This window comes from Perca fluviatilis, chromosome 16 (assembly GCF_010015445.1).
Source record: "Perca fluviatilis chromosome 16, GENO_Pfluv_1.0, whole genome shotgun sequence".
Taxonomy (NCBI): domain Eukaryota; kingdom Metazoa; phylum Chordata; class Actinopteri; order Perciformes; family Percidae; genus Perca; species Perca fluviatilis.
In genome coordinates this window covers 7,486,940-7,508,289 of record NC_053127.1, presented here as the reverse complement: position 1 = coordinate 7,508,289, position 21,350 = coordinate 7,486,940, and the positions used below count along the sequence as shown (strand labels likewise).

Below are 21,350 nucleotides of genomic sequence, written 5' to 3'. Positions count from 1 at the left end.
GTAGCTAGGTAAGGACTACTAGCCAGTCAGAAGCAGAGTATGAGGTCGTGCCATGCTAGCAGCTAGGCGACCATTATAACGTGTGTTCCAAAGTGACCAGGTTTGTCTCTGAAGTAAAGGCTGGACTACAATAGAGCTGTTTGGAGCAGTTGGTGAACAGTGTTTTCTGTTGGAGATGGTAAGTCCCTTTGGGGGGGACTTTGGGCTTTTTCACTTTGTAAACCTATAACATGCACAAAAAAGATATATAACACAATAAAGGAAAGGGAAAAAGTCAAAAAGCATAATATGAGCACTTTAAGTACGGAAGTGCACGATTTGAGACACAGCACCAGTGTGGACCTGGTTTACTGTTGGATCGAGTTTCTCTAATGGCCTGTAGATAAGACCTCAGAGCATCCAGGAGGAGGAGGAGGAGGAGGAGGAGGAGGAGGAGGAGAGGAGCCAGCATCTATCAAGGCTCAAGATGCTTTAACTTTGCCATTTCCTGCATGTGTCACTCAGAAAGCAGAACTTGGACAACCCATGGCAAAACCACGGGGGAAGACGATAGAAATGAGGCTCAAACATTAGACAATCGCTGTATTGTTACAGACAAACACCAAAAAAACTGCTTCAACAAGTGATAAATCAAACCCCGGCATCTCTGTTGTAATGTCATGATGAGTGCGACCACAACATGAGATTTGGATCTCACTCTGAGAGAGACTGTTGATATATTTTGGATATGCTTGGAGCGTCTCCTGATACTGTAACAAAGCTGGCCAACTGTTGATCTCTCCAAAGATTCCCCCATCTTTCATTCACATACTCCTCAATCATATCTGCCTTCCCTACTCTGTTTGCTTCCATTTTAATTGGCAAACAAAGCTGACAAACGCGATGGGCCCGTTTACACGTGACTTCATACTGATTAGAGACTCTGAAATGTTGTACCGCTGCGTATTTTCACAGAGACAATGAGTCAACGCAGCAGCAACACATTTCTCTTTATTGTGAACAATATTGAGACTATTGTGAGCAGAAGACTCATTTGCTCAACTACCTAAGTACAATTTTGACATACTTGTATTTTCCTTGAGTATTTCCATTTTATACTACTTTATACTTCTACTCCCCTGTACCCTTTTAAGTAGAAAATACTGTACTACTACTTTTATTTGACACTTATACTGTAGCAGTGATGTTCACAAGTCATTTTTTGGAAGTCCAAGTCAAGTCTCAGGTCTTTGAGGGGCAAGTTCAAGTCAAGTCTCAAGTCTTTTGCCACGAGTCCAAGTCAAGTCTCAAGTCTCTGACCATCTGATCTGTCCCTCTCCAATAATACCTTTTTTAGCATTGGTGAATTCTGTAAACCTGTAGATGGACATGGGAAATTATTTTGCTTGCCACTAATAAAATCTGCATAAAACTGACATATGTGTAGTGTTCTGTGGGGGTAATAGCTAAAGTAATACTAAACATTTCGGTATTTTTTTTTTTCTGAAATAAAATGTGGGCACTGCAGCCAAGAGTGGATGTGAACTTGTGACGGGGAAAATATCACGTATGCTTTAATGGAGCTAGCTTAATTTTGTTACATCCAGAACTTACATTGGGTCTCCAACTTAGGACATTGTATAGTCTAATCTTCTGCTACTTAACAAACCCCTCTAGCCCTCGGACCTGGTGAAATATTAACCTAAGTCTGTCACATGATATGGATACAACTATAAAGATACAATCTTCCTGTTCCCAGCATAAGCAAAATACTTTGCGAGGGTTAGCTTGTTACCTGTGACGATATATGCTAAATGTAACGTCTCTTTCACATTAGCAGGTGACTGACCTATCTGGGTGCGTTTTGAGATGCCTGATGAAGTTCGACATTGTTGATCCGGCATCATTTACCTTGGTGCCACACACCTTGCGTGTAGCTGTTCCCTTACTGCCACTGTTTACCAAGTTATTGGAAGGAAAACTAATGACAAAAGGCACAACTCTGGGAGGACTTGGTGTCACCATCGTCAATGCATTTTTTTATACGCGAGTGCGCGCACATATAGGCATAGCGCATGCGTTACGTTGCACATTATGGCAAAGGCCAGGGGACATGCAGCTCGTCATACGTTTCCCCAACTAATACGCGCCAATAAAAGAAAATAGAAACACATGAATTTAGATTTAAAAAGCAATAATTATTACATGAAAACAGACCTCAAGTCCAAGTCAAGTCTGAAGTCTTTTGGGTCGAGTCGCAAGTCAAGTCTGAAGTCACTGTTTGTGCGACTTAAGTGCGACTCGAGTCCCCATCTCTGTACTGTAGTTACTATTTTTAGATAAGAAAACATCTGATATGCTTCTATGGTGTGATGCATTACTGTACTTCTAATCTTCTCAGTAGTATACAATGCTAAAGGAGGAAACGAGATCACATTTCACCGATCCTGGCTTCCTTGCACTGGCTACCTGTTCTTCTCAGAACTGATTTCATTATGTTATTGAAAGCCCTGAGAGGCCTCCTCCCAAGTTATTTATCAGATCTCTGTCCCGTCGCGCACCCAGAGATCCCCAGGATTTTTACTTGTTATGGAGTATCATTAGACTGTGGTATTTCTACTTTTACAATGTGTCCAAAACCAGAAGTCATTCAAAGTTCTGTGAATGCAACGTGTTGATCACTGCATTCACAATTGTAGAACTGTCAGAAATGCATCTGAACAATGGAAAAAAAAAAAAAAATGCTGTGCAAGATAGAAACATTGTATATTGCCTGCATGGCAGGGAGAAGAGGAGAGGAGATAGAAAGAGTAAATAGAAAAGGAAAAGAAGAGACAACAACCCGTTTTTACTAAGAAAGGAAGTTGACGGTTTCCTGAATGTGTCTTTCTCGAGACTGCCTCCCACTCACCTTTCTTCTGGTTTCATAAAAACTTTCACACAGTTTTTCAGAGCTGAATCATAACTGAGGCTTTTCTCTAAGTATATCTCATCAGTTGTCTAATTTCTAATTCTCACCCTCACACTTTCTAATCCTCACCTTTTACTATACTTTTATTAACATGAATCCCTATTTGGGCTCCTCCTCTAACTAGGACACATCAGCTTTCACAACATTTGTGGTTTTTGTGCAGCTACATGCTGAACTTCCTGTCTCCGTGTGTCACACTGTCTGAGACAGCATGTTTGACTGAACCCATTCAAATCACAGCTTATTTGCATGCAGCAGCTTTCAGGAAAGACGCAGCTCGGTTGTGACAACACATTCTCGCTCTCAATCGCGTCAAAAAGCAACGCTTGCGTGGCCGGGTTGGCTCAGTCGGTAGAGCAGGCGCACATATACTTAGAGGTTTATGCCTCGACGCAGAGGTCCAGGGTTCAAGTCCGACCTGTGGCGATTTCCTGCGTGTCTTCCCCCTCTCGCTCCCCTTTCTCATCTAGCTGTCATATCAATTAAAGGTTCCCTGCCACACGTATTTCATTACTTTACTTTGTAATGTCTGAAGTTCTACCATGGACTCTGTAACATTTTTTGTGGATAAAATGCCTTGGTTACCTTGTTTCAAGCCATTCTAGTGTGGTATAGAAAGCCTGTAGGAAGACTCAGCTCGATTTGTGCCAGTTCTCATTAATATTCAACAAGCTAAGCTGTTTGAATCTGATTGGCTAACAGCTAGCCAATGAGAGCCTGGCTGTCAAAATCCTTTACCCAGCCCAACTGGGCGAGCTCATGAATAGTAATGAGCTCAGGCAAAATGATGTCAGACTGACCAGCTGTTGTGATTGGTCTGATTTCTCTGCTTATTTCTTGTCAGTGGCTAGAGCTGACAGAGGAGGTAGCAGTTCATTTTCACATTCACAACATAAAACAAATACATATGGACCTAACATATTTCAAAAAATGCAAGTAAAAACGTTTTTGTATTGCAGGGCACTTTTAAAGGCGGGAAAGCCCCAAAAATTATCTAATTTTTTTTTTTTAAAAGACGACACTTGGTCAGGTGCCTTTTAGGGCTGAACGATTGTTGAAAATAATCTAATTGCGATTTTTTTCAAAAATATTGCGATTCGATATGCAATTATTTTTTAAGCTCTTTGTCTTCTGTATTATTCAACAAAAACTAGCAATAAATCATTGTATAGTATGAACAACACAAGATTAGATAGATTAAACAAACTGTTCTTTCCTGGAGGCCTGGTCTGTATGTGATGATGAAATTAATTAGGTGATGCATGAATTTATATGAATGACATCTTTTATTTAACTGCTTCAGTCACAGTAGTATATTGAGCACTGACCAAGCCTGGTGTAAACATGCATATGAAAGTCAGAAACAGTTGCAGATTGCAGAAAAATATAAACAAATGTGGCTTTACCACACTTTAGTAGTAGGGCTGTGTTCGATTGAAGAAATTCTTAGTCGACTAACACCCATTCAATTGTATCGACTAATCGATTAGTTGATTTAATCGACAGATCTGTAAATCTGAGTTTCTCTGCAAAGAGTCACGCTAAAGCACCACTTTAATTCTTGTGTTTACCAGAGATGTGCTCGTACGTTTCTTGGAAATAAGTCATTCAGCATGAAAAAAGCATCAAACATGACTAATGGACTAAAGAAATCTAAGTAAGACCAAAACGACAGATTAGTCGACTAATCGACTAAGAGGGAGCAGCCCTATTTAGTAGTAGTGTTTAGTATTTAGATTATTTAATTATTATTTACATAGACATATGTAAACATGTGGATTGCACTTTTTAAACACTGTCTTTGAACTTTACTAGACAGTTAAATAAGTAAAAATATATACATCAGTGTATTTTCTTTTACAGCGCACACAGAGGAGCTGCCTCCAGCCCCTCCCTCCCCTCATGAAGTTGCATGCCGTGTGCATGACAGCGTCAACGACGCTGCACTTGCTCAGAGAGGCCATCGTTACGTTAGTAGTAGCATGCAGGTGTTGACGTGGGATTAACTGTACTAATAAAACCGTTGAAACAACGCAGCCACGGTGCTGTAAAAGCTCCCCAAACGTCATTTATCAGAGTCTGGTTGTTACCCCTCTCCGCGGCAGTCTCCTCCACTCCATAGCTTTATAACGGAGCTAACCGCAGCTAACCGCTAATCGGAGCTAACCGCTAACTAGAGCTAACCGCTAATCGGCGCTAATCGTTGCTAACCGAGCCTTCAGTTCTGCGTGCCTGTATTCATTAACTGCATGTATGGACTGGAGACCGAATAAAACCTTTACAAGTTTTAAACTACAACTCAGAGTTGTCCTTTTTTAACAAATAACCTACGTCTTTATACATTTTTTGAAGTGACTTTAGAAACTCTCTCTATATATATATATATATATATATATATATTTGCCTGCTTAAACAATTTACTGTCACTCTCCAGATACTCTATAATAAAAGCACCACAAAACATAAACTTAAAAGAGAATCCCAGGAGTTAAATCCGTACCTGAATCAGCATCTAAGAGTCTCTTTTTACACTCTTATTTGCGTTTCCTTATCCCATCTTAAGAGCTTTGAAAACTAGGCAACTGACAACGGATTAAACTTCATTTCGGCAAAAGATGACTTAACAACGCAGAGTGACCGTGTTTTCTTGTCTCCTGCTGTTGCATGACTGCGTGATATTTGAATGCATGTCGGAAATGAGACGTGCAGAGGCGGAAGATAAAGAAAACCACTGCAAATGCAAGACAACTGCATGCAATGTAGTAGCATCTGCTGATTGTTCTCTGCTTATTTTGCTTTCGTACGTAAATCACACTTAACAATTTTATCAAATAAAGTTGTGGTCCTCTTGCTTGCTCTTGTACTCATTGGTGGCCTCATTTTCTCTCTGTCTTTTTTTTTGGACTATTTTGTACTATTTTGTGCTACGTAACTTTGTTTAAATGCTAATAACATTACATGTTCTAACAAGGTTACAAGGTTAATTTATTTGTCATTTAGTCTCTGCATGCTACACACACACAGACACACAGTATGTATATACAGTATTGTACAAGTATTTAAGTTAGTATAAAATAACATGAAATTAAATAACATTAAATAAAACAATATATATAGTTACTTACATACAAACCCTTATATATCAAGAGAGAATTTTGGTTGATAGAGGGAATTAGGGAATTGCAAACTGATGATAGCGACCACCAGTCTTTTTCTCACAGTTTCAATGATGCCGTACACACGTGGTGTCTAGAAGTGAAAGAAGTTACTGTAAACCTTAGCCCAGGAGTCCCAGGGGTCACGGGTCAAATCCAGCCTGCGAGACAACCTTATAAAGCCAAGCACAAGATTCCAATCATTTTATTTTCCAGCGGTGCTGTAAAATTGGAGGCTGAAAATAGTAATTTTATCTCAGATTGCATGTTGCACCAAGACAAATATTTTAGCTATACCAATACTAGATAATTATTAGTGAGACATTAAAATGTCAACAGCACTATAATGTTGTTGGTCGAGGTGGAGCTGATTTTAACTGCTTTAAATACTGATGGGTAGTGTAATTGCTAACAATCTATCGTGATCCATCTATTGCGATTGATGCAAAGTGAGTTCCGTGTGTCATACTTTAATCCGAAAAGTAACTACAAATCAAGACATGATCACAAAACCATGCTCCAAAAACAACGCTACCATGGTGGTATGATGTTTAACATGTTTACTATCTTAGTTTAGCATGTTGGCATGCTAACATTTGTTTATTAGCACTAGTCTCGCATCGCCAGACCTTTCTCCACAGCGCTGTGGAGGAGGGTCTGGCTAGTCCACACAGCATTCTGGGATGGGAGAAAAATGTGGTCTGGTTTACTGGCATTTCTTTAAACCAATCACAATCGTCTTGGGTGGCGCTAAGCTCCATATATAAGCGGCAAAAGTGCTTTTGAGTATTCCATACGGGGTTAACGCTATGTTATCCGGTCAGGGGTAAGGTTCAGGTTAAATAACACTCGCCGTTAACTTTAATTTTCAAACGGGACACAAACCCCTATCTCCTGGGTGAAAGTCCTGTGTTTGTTAGTTTTTGGGGGGGAGGACAGTCTCAGTGTGTCTTCTTTCTACATGAAAACATCAATCAGATAAAGTGATGCAGTTGCATGTTAGCTTCACAGGCCCAAATCCTGGAGGCTCTGATTCACGTGATGAGATTCAAACAATTCTATCAATTATATGTTCTCATCAACAAATCTCATGAAAAGACTCAAACCAACACTTATTGTACCGGCATGTGATGTCGGGCTTTATACCCGCACTGTACACCCCGTAAGCCAGACTACAATTAATGTATCTACTAACAACTGTGTGTGTATTAAAGCCTGATATATCTTATTGCTCTGTACCATAGAGCTCCATTGTTGTCCAAAATCTTGCTGTATCTAAGACACTGAAGTTCAGCCTGACATGAGATAACAGTACTGTCATACCAACTTAATAAAACCATGTCACCCCGATTTAAAGAAAAACACATCTGTTGCTTTTTTTAAATGTCCTCATTTTAAACCAGAATGTGTCTTGAACAGAAGCCAAACTTGTTCAGTTAGAGTATCTATAATGAAAGATGTCCTGTGGAGTTTTATTGTAAAGAAACAACTAATGTTTCCCTCCAGTGTTACTAAAGCACATGGTGTTTTGTCCTTAAGGCCTGGAAAAACATGTTGGATGTTGTTAGGTCTGTAAAAAATCATAAAATAGTGAAAAATAAACCCAAAAATATTCACTTTGCTGTTATGCAAGACTGGTAAAAGAGTCAAAACTTCACAATGGAGAAGCTAGAACCCTCAAATGTTCGGGATCGTTGACTGAAAATGTACTTTTTTTAAATAATTAATGGATTATCCAAATAGTTGCAAATACGTTTTCTGTCAATCAACTGAACGATTAATCAATGGCTCACTGCAGCTCTCGTGGAATGCATTTCCTTCCTTCTTAAAACAAAATGTTTTCACATTACGTTCAAATCACATTTTACGGTTTGCTCTCTTTCAAAATTCGATCGTGATGTAAACGCGACTAATCACTCAGCCCTACACACACACGCAAACACGTTCACACCTCCGGTAGATGAGAAACACCAAACAATGAGTGTGTGTGTGTGTGTGTGTGTGTGTGTGTGTGTGTGTGTGTGTGTGTGTGTGTGTGTGTGTGTGTGTGTGTGTGTGTGCATGGTTCACACTATCACCAGAACTGTTCTCAGCATCTCTAGAAAAAGAAAAGACTTGCTTGATTTATCTTTAAAATGCACTTACTCATATCCCTTATATTTCTGTGAACTCTGCAGCTTATAAACAGAGGTTAGATGTAAGGAAAGTCCAAAACTGATCTGGACACGTAGATGCTAGATCTGATCCGCTAGTTGTCTCGCGTCGACGGCAAAGGACGTGGCCTGCGCCCCGCCTTATTCTGCCTCTGATTGGCTTACTCTGGTATTCTTACCCTTACCCTAACCAATCCCCACTCCTCATGCCTAAACCTAACTACAGTCTAGCAGATCTGATTTAGGATTTACCGATTAGAGGCCTGTTGTGGGATCGTCCACCACCGTCTCCTCCACTCAAACCAAAACAACAGCATTATTTTCTTGACATGATCCCTCTCTGGCTTTCAGAACCAGTTTACGTTTTCCCATTCTTTCTGCCCTCCTGTCTCTGGTTCACGCTGATGCACACGCTCTGAAGCGTCTCATCCGCTTCCTGGCTGTGGTGAGATTAATCAAGGGTGGTACTCCCACTGCAGCTTTAGTAGCGCTCTACATTATCACAGGTATGTATGTACTGTACACTACATTACAATACAGAGCAAGGACAACAAATCACAGTGTTTTTTTGTGCCCACAGTTTCAAAAATAGCACATAAGACCTTCAAGATAGAATAAATTACTCAACAGCTGAGAAAAACAGTAATAAAAGCTCTTCACCTCTCATGACAACAATTTCTTAATGTAAGGGTAGTAACGAGGCTTTTTTTCTGAATCATAACAGCCATGATGGCTTTTAAAGACTGATAGTGATGTTGTTGCTGTGTCTTTTTCAGTGCCATTTGTTTTTCATGCAGTGAAGAATAGAAGACATGATTGAAGAGATTTGCAGTTATGCAGTTAGTGTAATCCCAATGCTGAGCACAGACTGTGCTACAGCAAGATAAAAAGGCCGCCTGATACCTGTTGTTAAAGGTGCTGTAGGTAGGATTGTGAAGATCCAGGACTTAGCCAAAAAATTTGAACATTGACAACTTCTCAGTCCCTCCCCCCTTTCCTCTGAAGCCCAAAACGGTCTCCTAAGCCCCTCCCCCCCACAAGGGAGAATGAATGCGTGTGCATGAGCAGTGATTGACACGCAGTTAGACACCCCCACCCTGGCCCTGATTGGTGCATCTGAACAAATCGCACTACAGGCTGTAGGTGCTGCCAGAGGAGCCAGATTTTTTTTTTTTATTACCTGCTTCGTGTAGTTCGAAGCACGATTCAGAAAATGTCACGATTTGATATCGATTTTTAGGCTCAAGATTCGATTCTAAATTCATTTTCGATTCTAACTCGATTAAAGACACGATTCACAGTATGTAAATGTAGTTACTTTTCCCATGTGATTGCAGTAGACAAAAAAAATAAAAAAATATGAATTTATTTTTGGAATTCTATGAATCGATTTTGAATCGGTAGAGCTTGAATCGCGATACGAATGTGAATAGATTTTTTTGCGCACCCTTACACGTTGTTGTCACATGGAACGAAGAAAAGCAGCCAGTGCTGTAGTCGAGTCACCAACTGTTGAGTTCCCAGTCAAATCTCGAGTCACCAGTGTTCGAGTCCAAGTCACCAAAGAAGAGTTTGAGTCCGAGTGGAGTCATGAGTCCAGAGAATAGCGCCTCCGAGTCGGACTCGAGTCCGAGTCCATGACTTGAGTCCGAGTCCATGACTTGAGTACTCCATCACTGCCTATTACACATAAAAGTAGTCAGAAACTTCCAACTTCCGAGTCCTATTTCATGATTGTTGAGTCCGATTTCATACATCCTCGAGTTCGAGTCCAAGTCACAAGGACTCAAGTACTCCCCCTTCCCCGCTCCCCTGCTGGCCTGCACTCACACTGCAATAAAACCATCGGGGCCAGAGCACGCTCACGTCATTACATTGCGGGACTCGCCGACTGCACTTCCCGTTCATCTGTAATACCGAAAACTTTTGTTCAAATGATCCTGCTCACTAAAACAATGATGGAAACTAACTAAACTAAAACTAAATGCAGTTGGGCGCCCGGGTAGCTCAGTTGGTTATGCGTTGTTCCTCAACGCAGAGGCCCGGGGTTCAAGTCTTCCCTCCTCTCTCTCTGTCTCTCTCCCCTTTCATGCTATCCTGGTGATTAAAGGTAGAAATGCCCAAAAAATTATCTTAAAAAAACTAAATGCAGTCATATACATAGTTATCATTAGGGGTGTTGAATTCATTGCATTGCAGTGACAGACAATAATCAAGTATTGCCTACTGATACTGCTTGTTGATTTTCCGATTGTAAATTAATTTTGAACCCCTAATTTTACATTTTACATCTTTTTGCTTAGTTACAACTGAGTTAATTGGAGACACCACAGATGAGATCACCAGCACCACTTTGTCACCAGCTACACCAGCAAAACTTTTCCTTCATCTCGTCCCTGCATTTTCACTCCCATCCTCTCACGACTGTATATCTGATTTCTTCTGTCTGGTCTGGTATCATAAACTCTGCGCTCTGTCTCCAACCTGCCACCTGTTAAAATGAAAGTAACCATACTGCTAGTTGAAACAGCAAAAAAACAAAGGTCTGCTTCCTCTTTCGGCGCAGGCTTCAGTTTCCTCTGTGGAACCACTTGAGCAAGATTATTTTTTTTTCTTTCTTTTTTTTGCAGCCTGCATGCATTCATAGTTCTCATACACTTGGCTTGTCTGAATTTGATCAGTGATCTGCTTGTTATGAAAGGTTAGTCAAGTTAGTACCGATTTTAGCTGATGTCTTTGAACGTCGTGTGTAAACTTTAGCTGATCAGCTCTGAGGGTCCCGATAATATCGTTGGGTGTAACAGAAATTAAAGGGAAAAAGTGAAAAGGAAAAATTCAAACAGAAGTTACAACAGCGCTGGAGCCTTGGACAGGAAGCCTCACGATTACAAAAGACAACACTCATCATCCGCCTCAATCGGTTGATGATGAAAGAAGCACATTACAAATCTTGCATCTAAAATAACACCAACCTGCTTTAATTCAAATGAATTTATAAATGAGAAAAACTAATTTCCTTAGTAAAAATTCGAAGATCAATACCCCTCTCATGTCTGTACGCTGAATATGAAGCTAGAGCCAGCAGTCGGGTTAGCTGAGATTAGCATTAAAACAGCTCTGGCTCTGTCCAAAGTGAAAAATACACCAACCAGCACCTCTAAAGCTCACTAAGTAATAGGTTACCTCTTGTTTGTTTAATCTGTACAAAAACAGAAACGTTACAGGGAGTTGCATGTTGAAATGATTTCTTTACGAACAACAAATGTATCCAAGTACGTTTGTACTTGTGTTCAGTGTCTTTGGCTAAAGCACATATTGCCAAATATGGTCGGTGAGCTCTTAGGGGCCGAGCAGCAAAGCTGCGGGAACCCTCTTGTTATTGACAGCTTTATTATTCTTCCAAAGAAATCCATGTTCCCATGCATGAAAACTCACCAAACTTTGCACACAAGTCCAGTCCTGTGCCCTGCTTAATCAGTCCGATGTGTATTTATTTATTTATTTTATTAGGATCCCCATTAGCTGATGCAACAAATGCATCCGCTACTCTTCCTGGGGTCCACACATAACACATAACATGAATAAACAAACAACAAAACAGCAAATTCTCATAAAATACAAATATACATATATACACACTCACATATGGACATATACATGCACACACACACATATACCTCTACATACACATACAGTATACTCTATCTACCAATATAAGTTAACATAAAATATCCTTTTATTTGTTTTTTAAAACTCATAATATTTTGAATTTTAGCAATATGACCTGGAAGAGAGTTCCATTCAACCATAGCTCTATACAACACTGTACGTTGTTTTGAATTTGTTCTAGATTTTGGAATAATATATTTACCAATTACGGCATGCCTCGTGAGATATGTATGTACATTAGAGCTCAGAGTAAGTTGCTTATACAGACAATCTGGAGTTTTCCATAAATTAATTTTATTTATAAAGCCAAGGAGTGATGTTTTTAACCTCTCATCAACCGGTAACCAGTATAGTTTGCTGTGAGAATATGTCGTACAACAAAGGGCTAAACGTGCAGCTCTATTCTGAACCCTCTGTAGTTCCCCTAAATTCTTCTTTGTAGTTCCTGACCAAACCACAGAGCAGTAATCTAAGTGTGATAACACTAGTGTCTGCAAAACAGGTTTAATTAAATATGAATTTAAAAACGAATAACACCTTTTAACTACAGATATATTTCTCCATTTTTTTCACCACTTCATATATATGTCTCGACCATGACAAAGTACAGTCTAATATTACCCCAAGAAGTTTTATTTCATGTACCTGCTCAACAGCAACATTATTTAGTACTAAATCCAACCTCTGCCTTGTTTTTACATTTAGTTCCAAATAAAATACTTTTAGTCTTGCCTATATTCAGGACAAGTTTATTATCAATTACCCAATTAGATACCATCTGCAACTCATTGTTGAGAGCTGCAGAAATGTTTTCTAAAGCTGATGCCGGCACAGAAGCTCCTCTACAGACCAGTGGGAGATCATTCGTGAAGATAGAAAAAGCAATGGTCCTAATGAAGACCCTTGTGGAATCCCACATGCTACAGACCTCACCTCAGAGAAGCTTCCATTAAAATACACCTTCTGTGTTCTATCTGTCAAGTAGCTCTCTACCCATGCTAATGCGGATATTGCAAAACCATAACATTTGAGCTTCCCCAATAACAAACTATGGTCAATTATGTCAAAGGCAGCACTAAAATCTAATAATACTGCTCCGACAATATTTTGTTTATCAATATCCTTTAACCAATCATCTGTCATTTGTACCAGAGCTGTACAAGTTCAATTTCCTTCTCTATAAGCATGCTGGTATTTACTTAACAATTCATTCTTGGTGAAATAACCTTGTATCTGGTTAAATAAAATGTTTTCTAAAAGTTTACTTATAGAAGGTAACAAACTAATTGGTCGACTATTAGAGCCAGAAAAAACAGCACGAACATTTTTCGCTAAGGGGATTACCTTTGCTTCTTTCCACACTTGTGGACACACTCTATTCTCAAGACTCAGATTAAAAATATGACATATGGAAGTGGCAATGTGGTCTGCTACCATCCTTAATAGCTTTCCATCAAGGTTGTCCGTACCAGATGGCTTGTCATTATTAATAGACAATAATAGTTGTTTTACGTCTTCTCTTGACACTTCTTGAAATTTAAATGAGCAGTATGCCAATAGTCCTGATGGTGGCCTACGGCAGCCATCTAAAATTCTAAACTTTAAAAATTCATAACAACTCAACCGTACGTGCAACGTTATGCCAATAGCCCCAATAGAGCAGAAACGTTCCCCTGCTTTTACCTAGTAGCAATTTTGAAGTACATCCCTCTACTTTTTTCAAAAACTCTCAATGGACTGTATTTACATAGTGCTTTTCTAGTTTTAACGACTACTCGGAGCGCTTTACAGAGTACAGGAACCATTCACACAAATTCATACACTGTGGCCGAGGTACAAGGTGCCACCTGTTCATCAGATAGACATTCACACACATTCACACACTAAGGGCCCAGCATCGGGAATGATTCTGGGTCCAGTGTCTTGCCCTAAAGACACTTCGACGCGGGACTGCAGGGCCAGAGATCGAACCACCAACATTCCGATTGGTAAGGCGTGCCACAGCCGCCCACTTACAAGGTGTTACAAGGTCACCATCTTAAACCTAATCAGGCATCTAAAACATGCAGGGAAGTAGGGGTGGGAATCACCGAGGTCTAACGATACAATATCAACACGATACTTATGTCACGATACGATATCATTGCGATTTTAAACATATTGCAATATTCTGCTATTTGTCGCAATGTATTACCTTTTTTCCAACTTCAAATTTTTCCCAATTTCAAAATATGTCCCCAAAAGGAAATTTTGTCAACATCTGTTTTATCTAAAAAAGATACATTTCATTGTTTGTTCATCTCACTTCAATTTTGTTGCTGCAAAATGGGATCGTCAAGCAGACAAACTGACCAACACATATATAATAAAAGATCGATACTTGGCATCTGTGTATCGATACAGTTTTTTCCCCACCCCTACAGGGAAGGTGCTGTGGACACCTTCCTTGCATGTTTTAGATGTGGGTCTGCATCAACACACCTCTCGGAAATGATCAGCTCATTAGTCCTAGGTTAACATGCCACTGTGTATTATGCTGTAACATACACTGGTATTATGCTGTGGGGATTGGAGACATAAAATCTGAGATTTTATTTTTGAAGCTCCTTGGGCATACTCAACGTGATGAGCAGGGATGTCTCTGTTTGGCACTTCTGCTGACAGAACCCTTGTGAATTTGCCATTTTTCTCCTCTTCTCCATCCACCGCTTTTTCATTTTCCTCCTCAAAATGCTCGGCCCCGACCATTGCTGCGTAGCAGCTATAATGGACCTTTTTCACAGCAGACATTTTGACTTATTAGGAAAAACACAGCTGAAATTGATAACCTTAACGATGGCTCAGTTCCATCAAGTGTCCCAGTAATGCATGCACAATACCAGGACCTCTCCTAAGTGGAATGCAGCCATCAGTAATGGTTTAATACCAGGACCTCTCCTAAGTAGAATGCAGCCATCATTAATGGTTTAATACCAGGGCCTCTCCTAAGTGGAATACAGTCATCAGTAATGGTTTAATACCAGGACCTCTCCTAAGTGGAATACAGTCATCATTAATGGTTTAATACCAGGGCCTCTCCAAAGTGGAAAACATCCATCAGTAATGATTTAATACCAGGGCCTCTCCTAAGTGGAATACAGCCATCATTAATGGTTTAATACCAGGACCTCTCCTAAGTGGAATGCAGCCATCAGTAATGGTTTAATACCAGGGCCTCTCCTAAGTGGAATACAGCCATCATTAATGGTTTAATACCAGGGTCTCTCCTAAGTGGAATGCAGCCATCATTAATGGTTTAATACCAGGGTCTCTCCTAAGTGGAAAACAGCCATCATTAATGGTTTAATACCAGGGCCTCTCCTAAGTGGAATACAGCCATCATTAATGGTTTAATACCAGGGCCTCTCCTAAGTGGAATACAGCCATCAGTAATGGTTTAATACCAGGGCCTCTCCTAAGTGGAATACAGCCATCATTAATGGTTTAATACCAGGGTCTTTTCTAAGTGGAATGCAGCCATCATTAATGGTTTAATACCAGGGCTCTCCTCTAAGTGGAATGCAGCCATCATTAATGGTTTAATACCAGGGCCTCTCCTAAGTGGAATACAGCCATCATTAATGGTTTAATACCAGGGTCTCTCCTAAGTGGAATACAGCCATCATTAATGGTTTAATACCAGGGCCTCTCCTAAGTGGAATACAGCCATCATTAATGGTTTAATACCAGGGTCTCTCCTAAGTGGAATACAGCCATCATTAATGGTTTAATACCAGGGCCTCTCCTAAGTGGAATGCAGCCATCATTAATGGTTTAATACCAGGGTCTCTCCTAAGTGGAATACAGCCATCATTAATGGTTTAATACCAGGGTCTCTCCTAAGTGGAATGCAGCCATCAGTAATGGTTTAATACCAGGGTCTCTCCTAAGTGGAATGCAGCCATCAGTAATGGTTTAATACCAGGGCCTCTCCTAAGTGGAATAAAGCCATCAGTAATGGTTTAATACCAGGACCTCTCCTAAGTGGAATGCAGCCATCAGTAATGGTTTAATACCAGGACCTCTCCTAAGTGGAATGCAGCCATCAGTAATGGTTTAATACCAGGGCCTCTCCTAAGTGGAATGCAGCCATCATTGATGGTTTGGAATACACCTGTGCTTTTCCTACTATGACATTTCAACATGTCTGCCGTGAAAAAGGTCTATTATCAATGGTACTAAGAGTGTATCATCCATTGTCTCCTTTTTTTTAATAAGTAACCTGTTTGCTGCTGAGAGTATGGATATCTAGCATATGGATGAATGGATGTTTATTTTTGTACATTACTAGGCCACTATTCGGGTTACACTATTAGGCTACACCGAGGAAATGAAAAATCAACATTGATCATATAAACTCAATGAAACGTAATACGTTTATAAAAAACTGAAATATTACAGTATGATGACATCATGGACACCGGGAAATGGCTAAACCGATTGTCCATCTCCGGGGCTGTCAACGTTGTGTCTCGGCAAAAAAGTGGAGGGACCGAGTTGCTCCTGCTGCAGCCGCTGGCTAAGGTTAGTTAGCTAACAAAGTTAGCTTGCTAATTCCACCCGACAATGGTTAACGTTACAGATATAATGAGCCGAACAAGTTGTCTGTCATCTGGCGAGAGCACTGTGCTTACCTACGCTGTGACGAGAGTGTGAATGAAGCATTAAGTTGTTAAATTTTACTAATTCAATGGCCCATCGGTGTAATTTTGACATAGGTCAACCGGAAAAAAAAGCCAGTTTTGCGTTGGCAGAGCGCCACCTTCTGTACCGGAGGTAGAGTTACTCCTGTCATTCTTCCCATTCCCATCACTTACTCCGGTTACTGCTGTGCATGTAAACACTATAAATATAAGCACACATGCTAGCTTAATATACTGTATAAACTGACATATCCACTGCAACCTGTTACATTAATAATCCCATATGTATTCCAGGATCCGCTGCACTCTGCATCATTGCACTATTGTCCTACTGTTTACAACTTTCATTGTTTTCATTTATATGTTGTTTATGTAGTGACACCAGTAAACACTGGTGAAATAATGAGCATTGCTATAACACAGAGCTAAACATAGAGCCGTCCTCTGTATTAAGTTATATATCAATATCTCAGTCTGGAGGCCTTGTTGGGACTTTCCCCTATTCGAAGAAGAAGAAGAGGCAGGGAAGATCCACCTTAAAATACAATTCACATGTCATTCCTAGAAAAGTTTACAGCTCAGTCTCTATACAGTGGCACAACAGAGTGATGTATTGTAAAATTGTTAATCCATGATGTGTGGCAGAAAACAGTTATATAAATGCCGCCATTGTGACGTCACAGGCAATTTTTAACCACGCTAGCTGGGTGGCTCTATGGACGGCAGTGACTATCAGTTTGCCCACCACTTTGGTTCAGACTGAAATATCTCAACAACTATTACATCTGATTGCCACGCATTCATGTTCCCCTCAGGATGAATCCCACCATCTAGCGCCATCGTCAGTTTAAAATTGAATTTTTCCCAAAATCTTTGGTTTATGATTCACCTGACGCACCAGATTGTTTGTTACACAGAACCATCCGAGCAGCCATCATTGGAAACTGTTTGGGGAAAGGGCAGGCACTTGGATGAACCGTCTATCACGTCTGCCATTGTTGTTTTGAATGAAAAGTCGCGGCCATCACACACACCTAAACCACGCCCGTAGCTGCCAGTAGCTCCTCACCGCCGCTGATTGGTTCGGTCAGCTGGTAGTTTAGACACAAACGCTTTTACTTGAAGCTTGACAAGATGGATTTTCATGCGATGCGGCATGTGAATCTCATTTTAAAGTGATGTCGAGATTGGCGAAAATCCAGCTGCCGTGCAAGGTAAGTTTATGACCAAATACTCGCAGAACAAATGACATTCTCATCAGCCTCAGCTGGACTTCCTGTTTACTGCTAACTAGCATGTGTTAGCATGCTAACATGCTACACTAAGATGGTGAACATTATAAACATCATACCTGCTTACCATCCGCATGTTAGCATTGTCATTGTCAGCATGTTAGCATTCAACGCACTTCTGTGCCTCACAGAGCTGCTCGTGTGGCTATAAACTCTAAATCTCATTTTAAATCAAATTAATCATGATTTCCATTCTTTATTCTTGCCCACAAGTATAAGCTTCTGTCACAGAATACTGTCCTGCTTCTGATTACTTATCCGTAACGTTACCAACCGTAAAACAGCTAAGCCAACATGCCGTTTTCTAATTTCCCGAGGGACAAAAATAGGGACTGTCAAAGGATTTCAGGGTATCCCACTTTTTTTCTCCATGACAATGAAGGTCTGGTGACGGCTACACAAGATTTCTTTAGCTGAAGGGATGTTAAGACAGAGCAACAACCAAGTCGCTATGGATACAACAGATTTGAATGGGTTTCAAAGGCCTCAGACCCACTAAACACATTAAAGACCACAAAGACTTTCATACCAAACAACATAAGAACACTCCCCTGTGAGACTGGGGAAAGACGTCATTATCTTACCTATGATTTGTCGCAGCTCTTCACACAAACTAACGTGGGGGAACTGCAGCAGCTGCTTCCATTTCTTGCTTTTTCCTTTTCTGTTCCCGCCGCCTCCTGTAAAACAAAACAGTTTTGGTTTGAAACTTAACTCCAAGAAGGATGTTTGCTTTTGTGACAAAGATGCTCCCTGAAAAGATGCGCACGTCTCAATGCGTCCGTCTGATTTCTAAGCATCCACACGCGTCAATTTTCCAGAAAAGCAGGCATTTTATCTTATTTATATCTTTATTTAGCCATTTTATCGCAGTTGCTCCCTAGTTAGGGAAAAAAACAGCTACTGTACTTAGTGAATACTTCTTCTGTCTGTATGGCGTGTCCAGTGTGTGCATCGCCACGTGACAGACGTAGTTCTGCATTAAAGCGTCCAGCTTAGTGTGTGCTTTGAAGCGTCAGTGCATTTTACCACTTGATAGCATTATGGGGACAGCAACCTGTCCACACAGTCACAATGTGAGGACTCCAATCAGGGGGACTGCCACCCCCGCTGGGTGCCCCGTTAGGACCTTGGTATCGGCACTTGATACCTTTAACCTTCAAACAATGTTTGTTCCTACCCCTCTTAATTTACTGTTTTCGGTCAAATTTGACCGGACAGTTTTAACTGCTCTTATTTGAACATAAATGTCAATATAAATGTCAAAAAGTATTTTTAATATAACATTTATTGTAAAAGAACCTTATTAGAACATTAACATCTACAACGTGTGTGTGTGTGTGTGTGTGTGTGTGTGTGTGTGTGTGTGTGTGTGTGTGTGTGTGTGTGTGTGTGTGTGTGTGTGTGTGTGCGTACATGCATGTGTGTGGAACATTGGTGGTTCAGATGCACAGGTGGCAACATGACAACATGAACTGACAACATGAAGTGTGTGTGTGTGTGTGTGTGTGTGTGTGTGTGTGTGTGTGTGTGTGTGTGTGTGTGTGTGTGTGTGTGTGTGTAAGTGTGTGTGTGTGTGTGTTTGAGTGGGTGTACATGTGTATGTGTGTGTCTGTTTGTGTGTGTGTGTGTGTGTGTGTGTGTGTGTGTTTTCTGTGTGTGCGTGCATGCATGTGTGTGGGAACATTGGTGGTTCACATGCACAAATGGCAAACTGCAGTCATGGTGCAGTATCCCTTGCAAATGGAAGCTTTGCACCTGTGAATGGGAACACAAGCACAGGAAAGTTGTAGGAGTATGGAAATGTCTTTTATCTCCTGGATGAAAATTATACTCTTTCCCATTCATTCGGTCATTTTTGACCGTAAACAAAAGAAGTATGACTAAGTTGAATAAATCACTCAAAATTCTAAGAAAGTAGTCACAATGAATGGTATGTGTTCAAATGCCTTTTGTGAAGGATACCATAAGGTCTTGAGGCAATCTGATGAAAAATGCCATATTTATGGTACAGGGAATGTGTAAATTGGTCATTTTTGACTGGAACAGTATTAGAAGGTTAAGTAGGGTTGGGCATCGTTTGGATTTTTACGATTCTGATTCATATCATGGCATATCATAGTGGGGGGGTCAGGGTGTCCTCCTCCAGGGAAGTTTTGAACATCAACGACTTCATTTCCTGCATTCAGATACACTTTTATGCACCAATTTACGGTTGAAATACCTTTATTTAGCCTATGTGAAGAAGAAAAACACAACAGACAATTCAAAATATATCAAAACTATAATATAAAGTATGTTGTTGCGTGTCATTGGGCATTTTTAAGTGGGTATATGAAACTCCTGGAGCTTTCTTAGTGGGTATACTGGGTATACTGGGTATGCTGGGTATACCTGCGTATCACGTAGACTACACCACTGGGTGGAGTGGCGTTGGCATTTCAAGAAACTGAATGCTTCCTTTCACATGATGGGTATCCAATGGTGTAGAGTAAAAAATTTATCAAATGAAGTACTCCTATTGGTATCCCTTTAAGGGTACTGGTATTCAAATGTGTTTAAACCATGCCCAGCCCTTAGTATGGTAGAACATGTCTGTGCAGCCACACACACCATTGTAGAGAAACTGCAGTACAGTAAACACAAAGAGGGAACGTCACTCGAGCAATCAGAACACAGCACAAAGAAAAAAAAACAGAAGAAGTTCCTGTCCTCTCTGTGTTAGTGCTCGGGCTGCTTTTCAAAAAGCTTGCAGGTGCCTGTGATACACTCCACAGTGACACAGTTTCAAGAGCACGTTCACCACACTGCAATAACAAGAACGAGAACAAGAGCCAACACGGTGCTCACTGTATTAGATTAAAACCTCAAGTCCCTGCAAGTTCATCTTCTCTTCATGCAAAACATTTCCTTGTTTGAGTTTGTCTAATGTGAGGACTTGGTGCTTTTCTCTGTTGTATGTCATTGTGAACTGAATATATCGGAGTTGGCAGATCTATGAGTCAAAAAGATAACTGACAGAATAGTTGAAAATGAAAATAAGGGCAGCTGCATTCGTCCTGCTGCATATCACTCTGTCAAGGGTGTATAGTTTGGTTTCAGTTAGTAGCTAGGGACACAAAAAATCAGAAAATTTGAATTCATTGTTTAAAACAATCCTGAAAAAAAAGCAATCAATCCTAACCAATGAGAAACTCTGTATACATTGTTGTTACACAACAACAGTAAATACAGAAACAAATAACATGATAACATGTACATACATACATACATACATACATAACTAACATCAAGAAGGAAAAAAGAGGCTATGTGGTTAGTGCAGAATGTGCAAAAAGATAGACCCTTGCTCTATGTAGGCCTAAAAATCTTTCTGGGTGTCCTTTAGATCTCATCCAGAGTCAAAATCAGTGCTGGAAGGTTAAGGCCGGCTGCACACTGGCTGCGTG

At 40.4% G+C, this 21,350-nt stretch overlaps 1 protein-coding gene across 1 annotated transcript in view; it reads right to left on the bottom strand.

Annotated features, from left to right (window-relative positions):
- Window positions 1-21,350, bottom strand: part of grk6 (G protein-coupled receptor kinase 6) — an 80,864-nt gene that overhangs the window by 46,619 nt on the left and 12,895 nt on the right. The window contains exon 2 of the mRNA XM_039777849.1: window positions 18,486-18,581. Coding sequence (XP_039633783.1) covers window positions 18,486-18,581 — 96 coding nt within the window. The remainder of the gene's footprint in view (window positions 1-18,485; window positions 18,582-21,350) is intronic.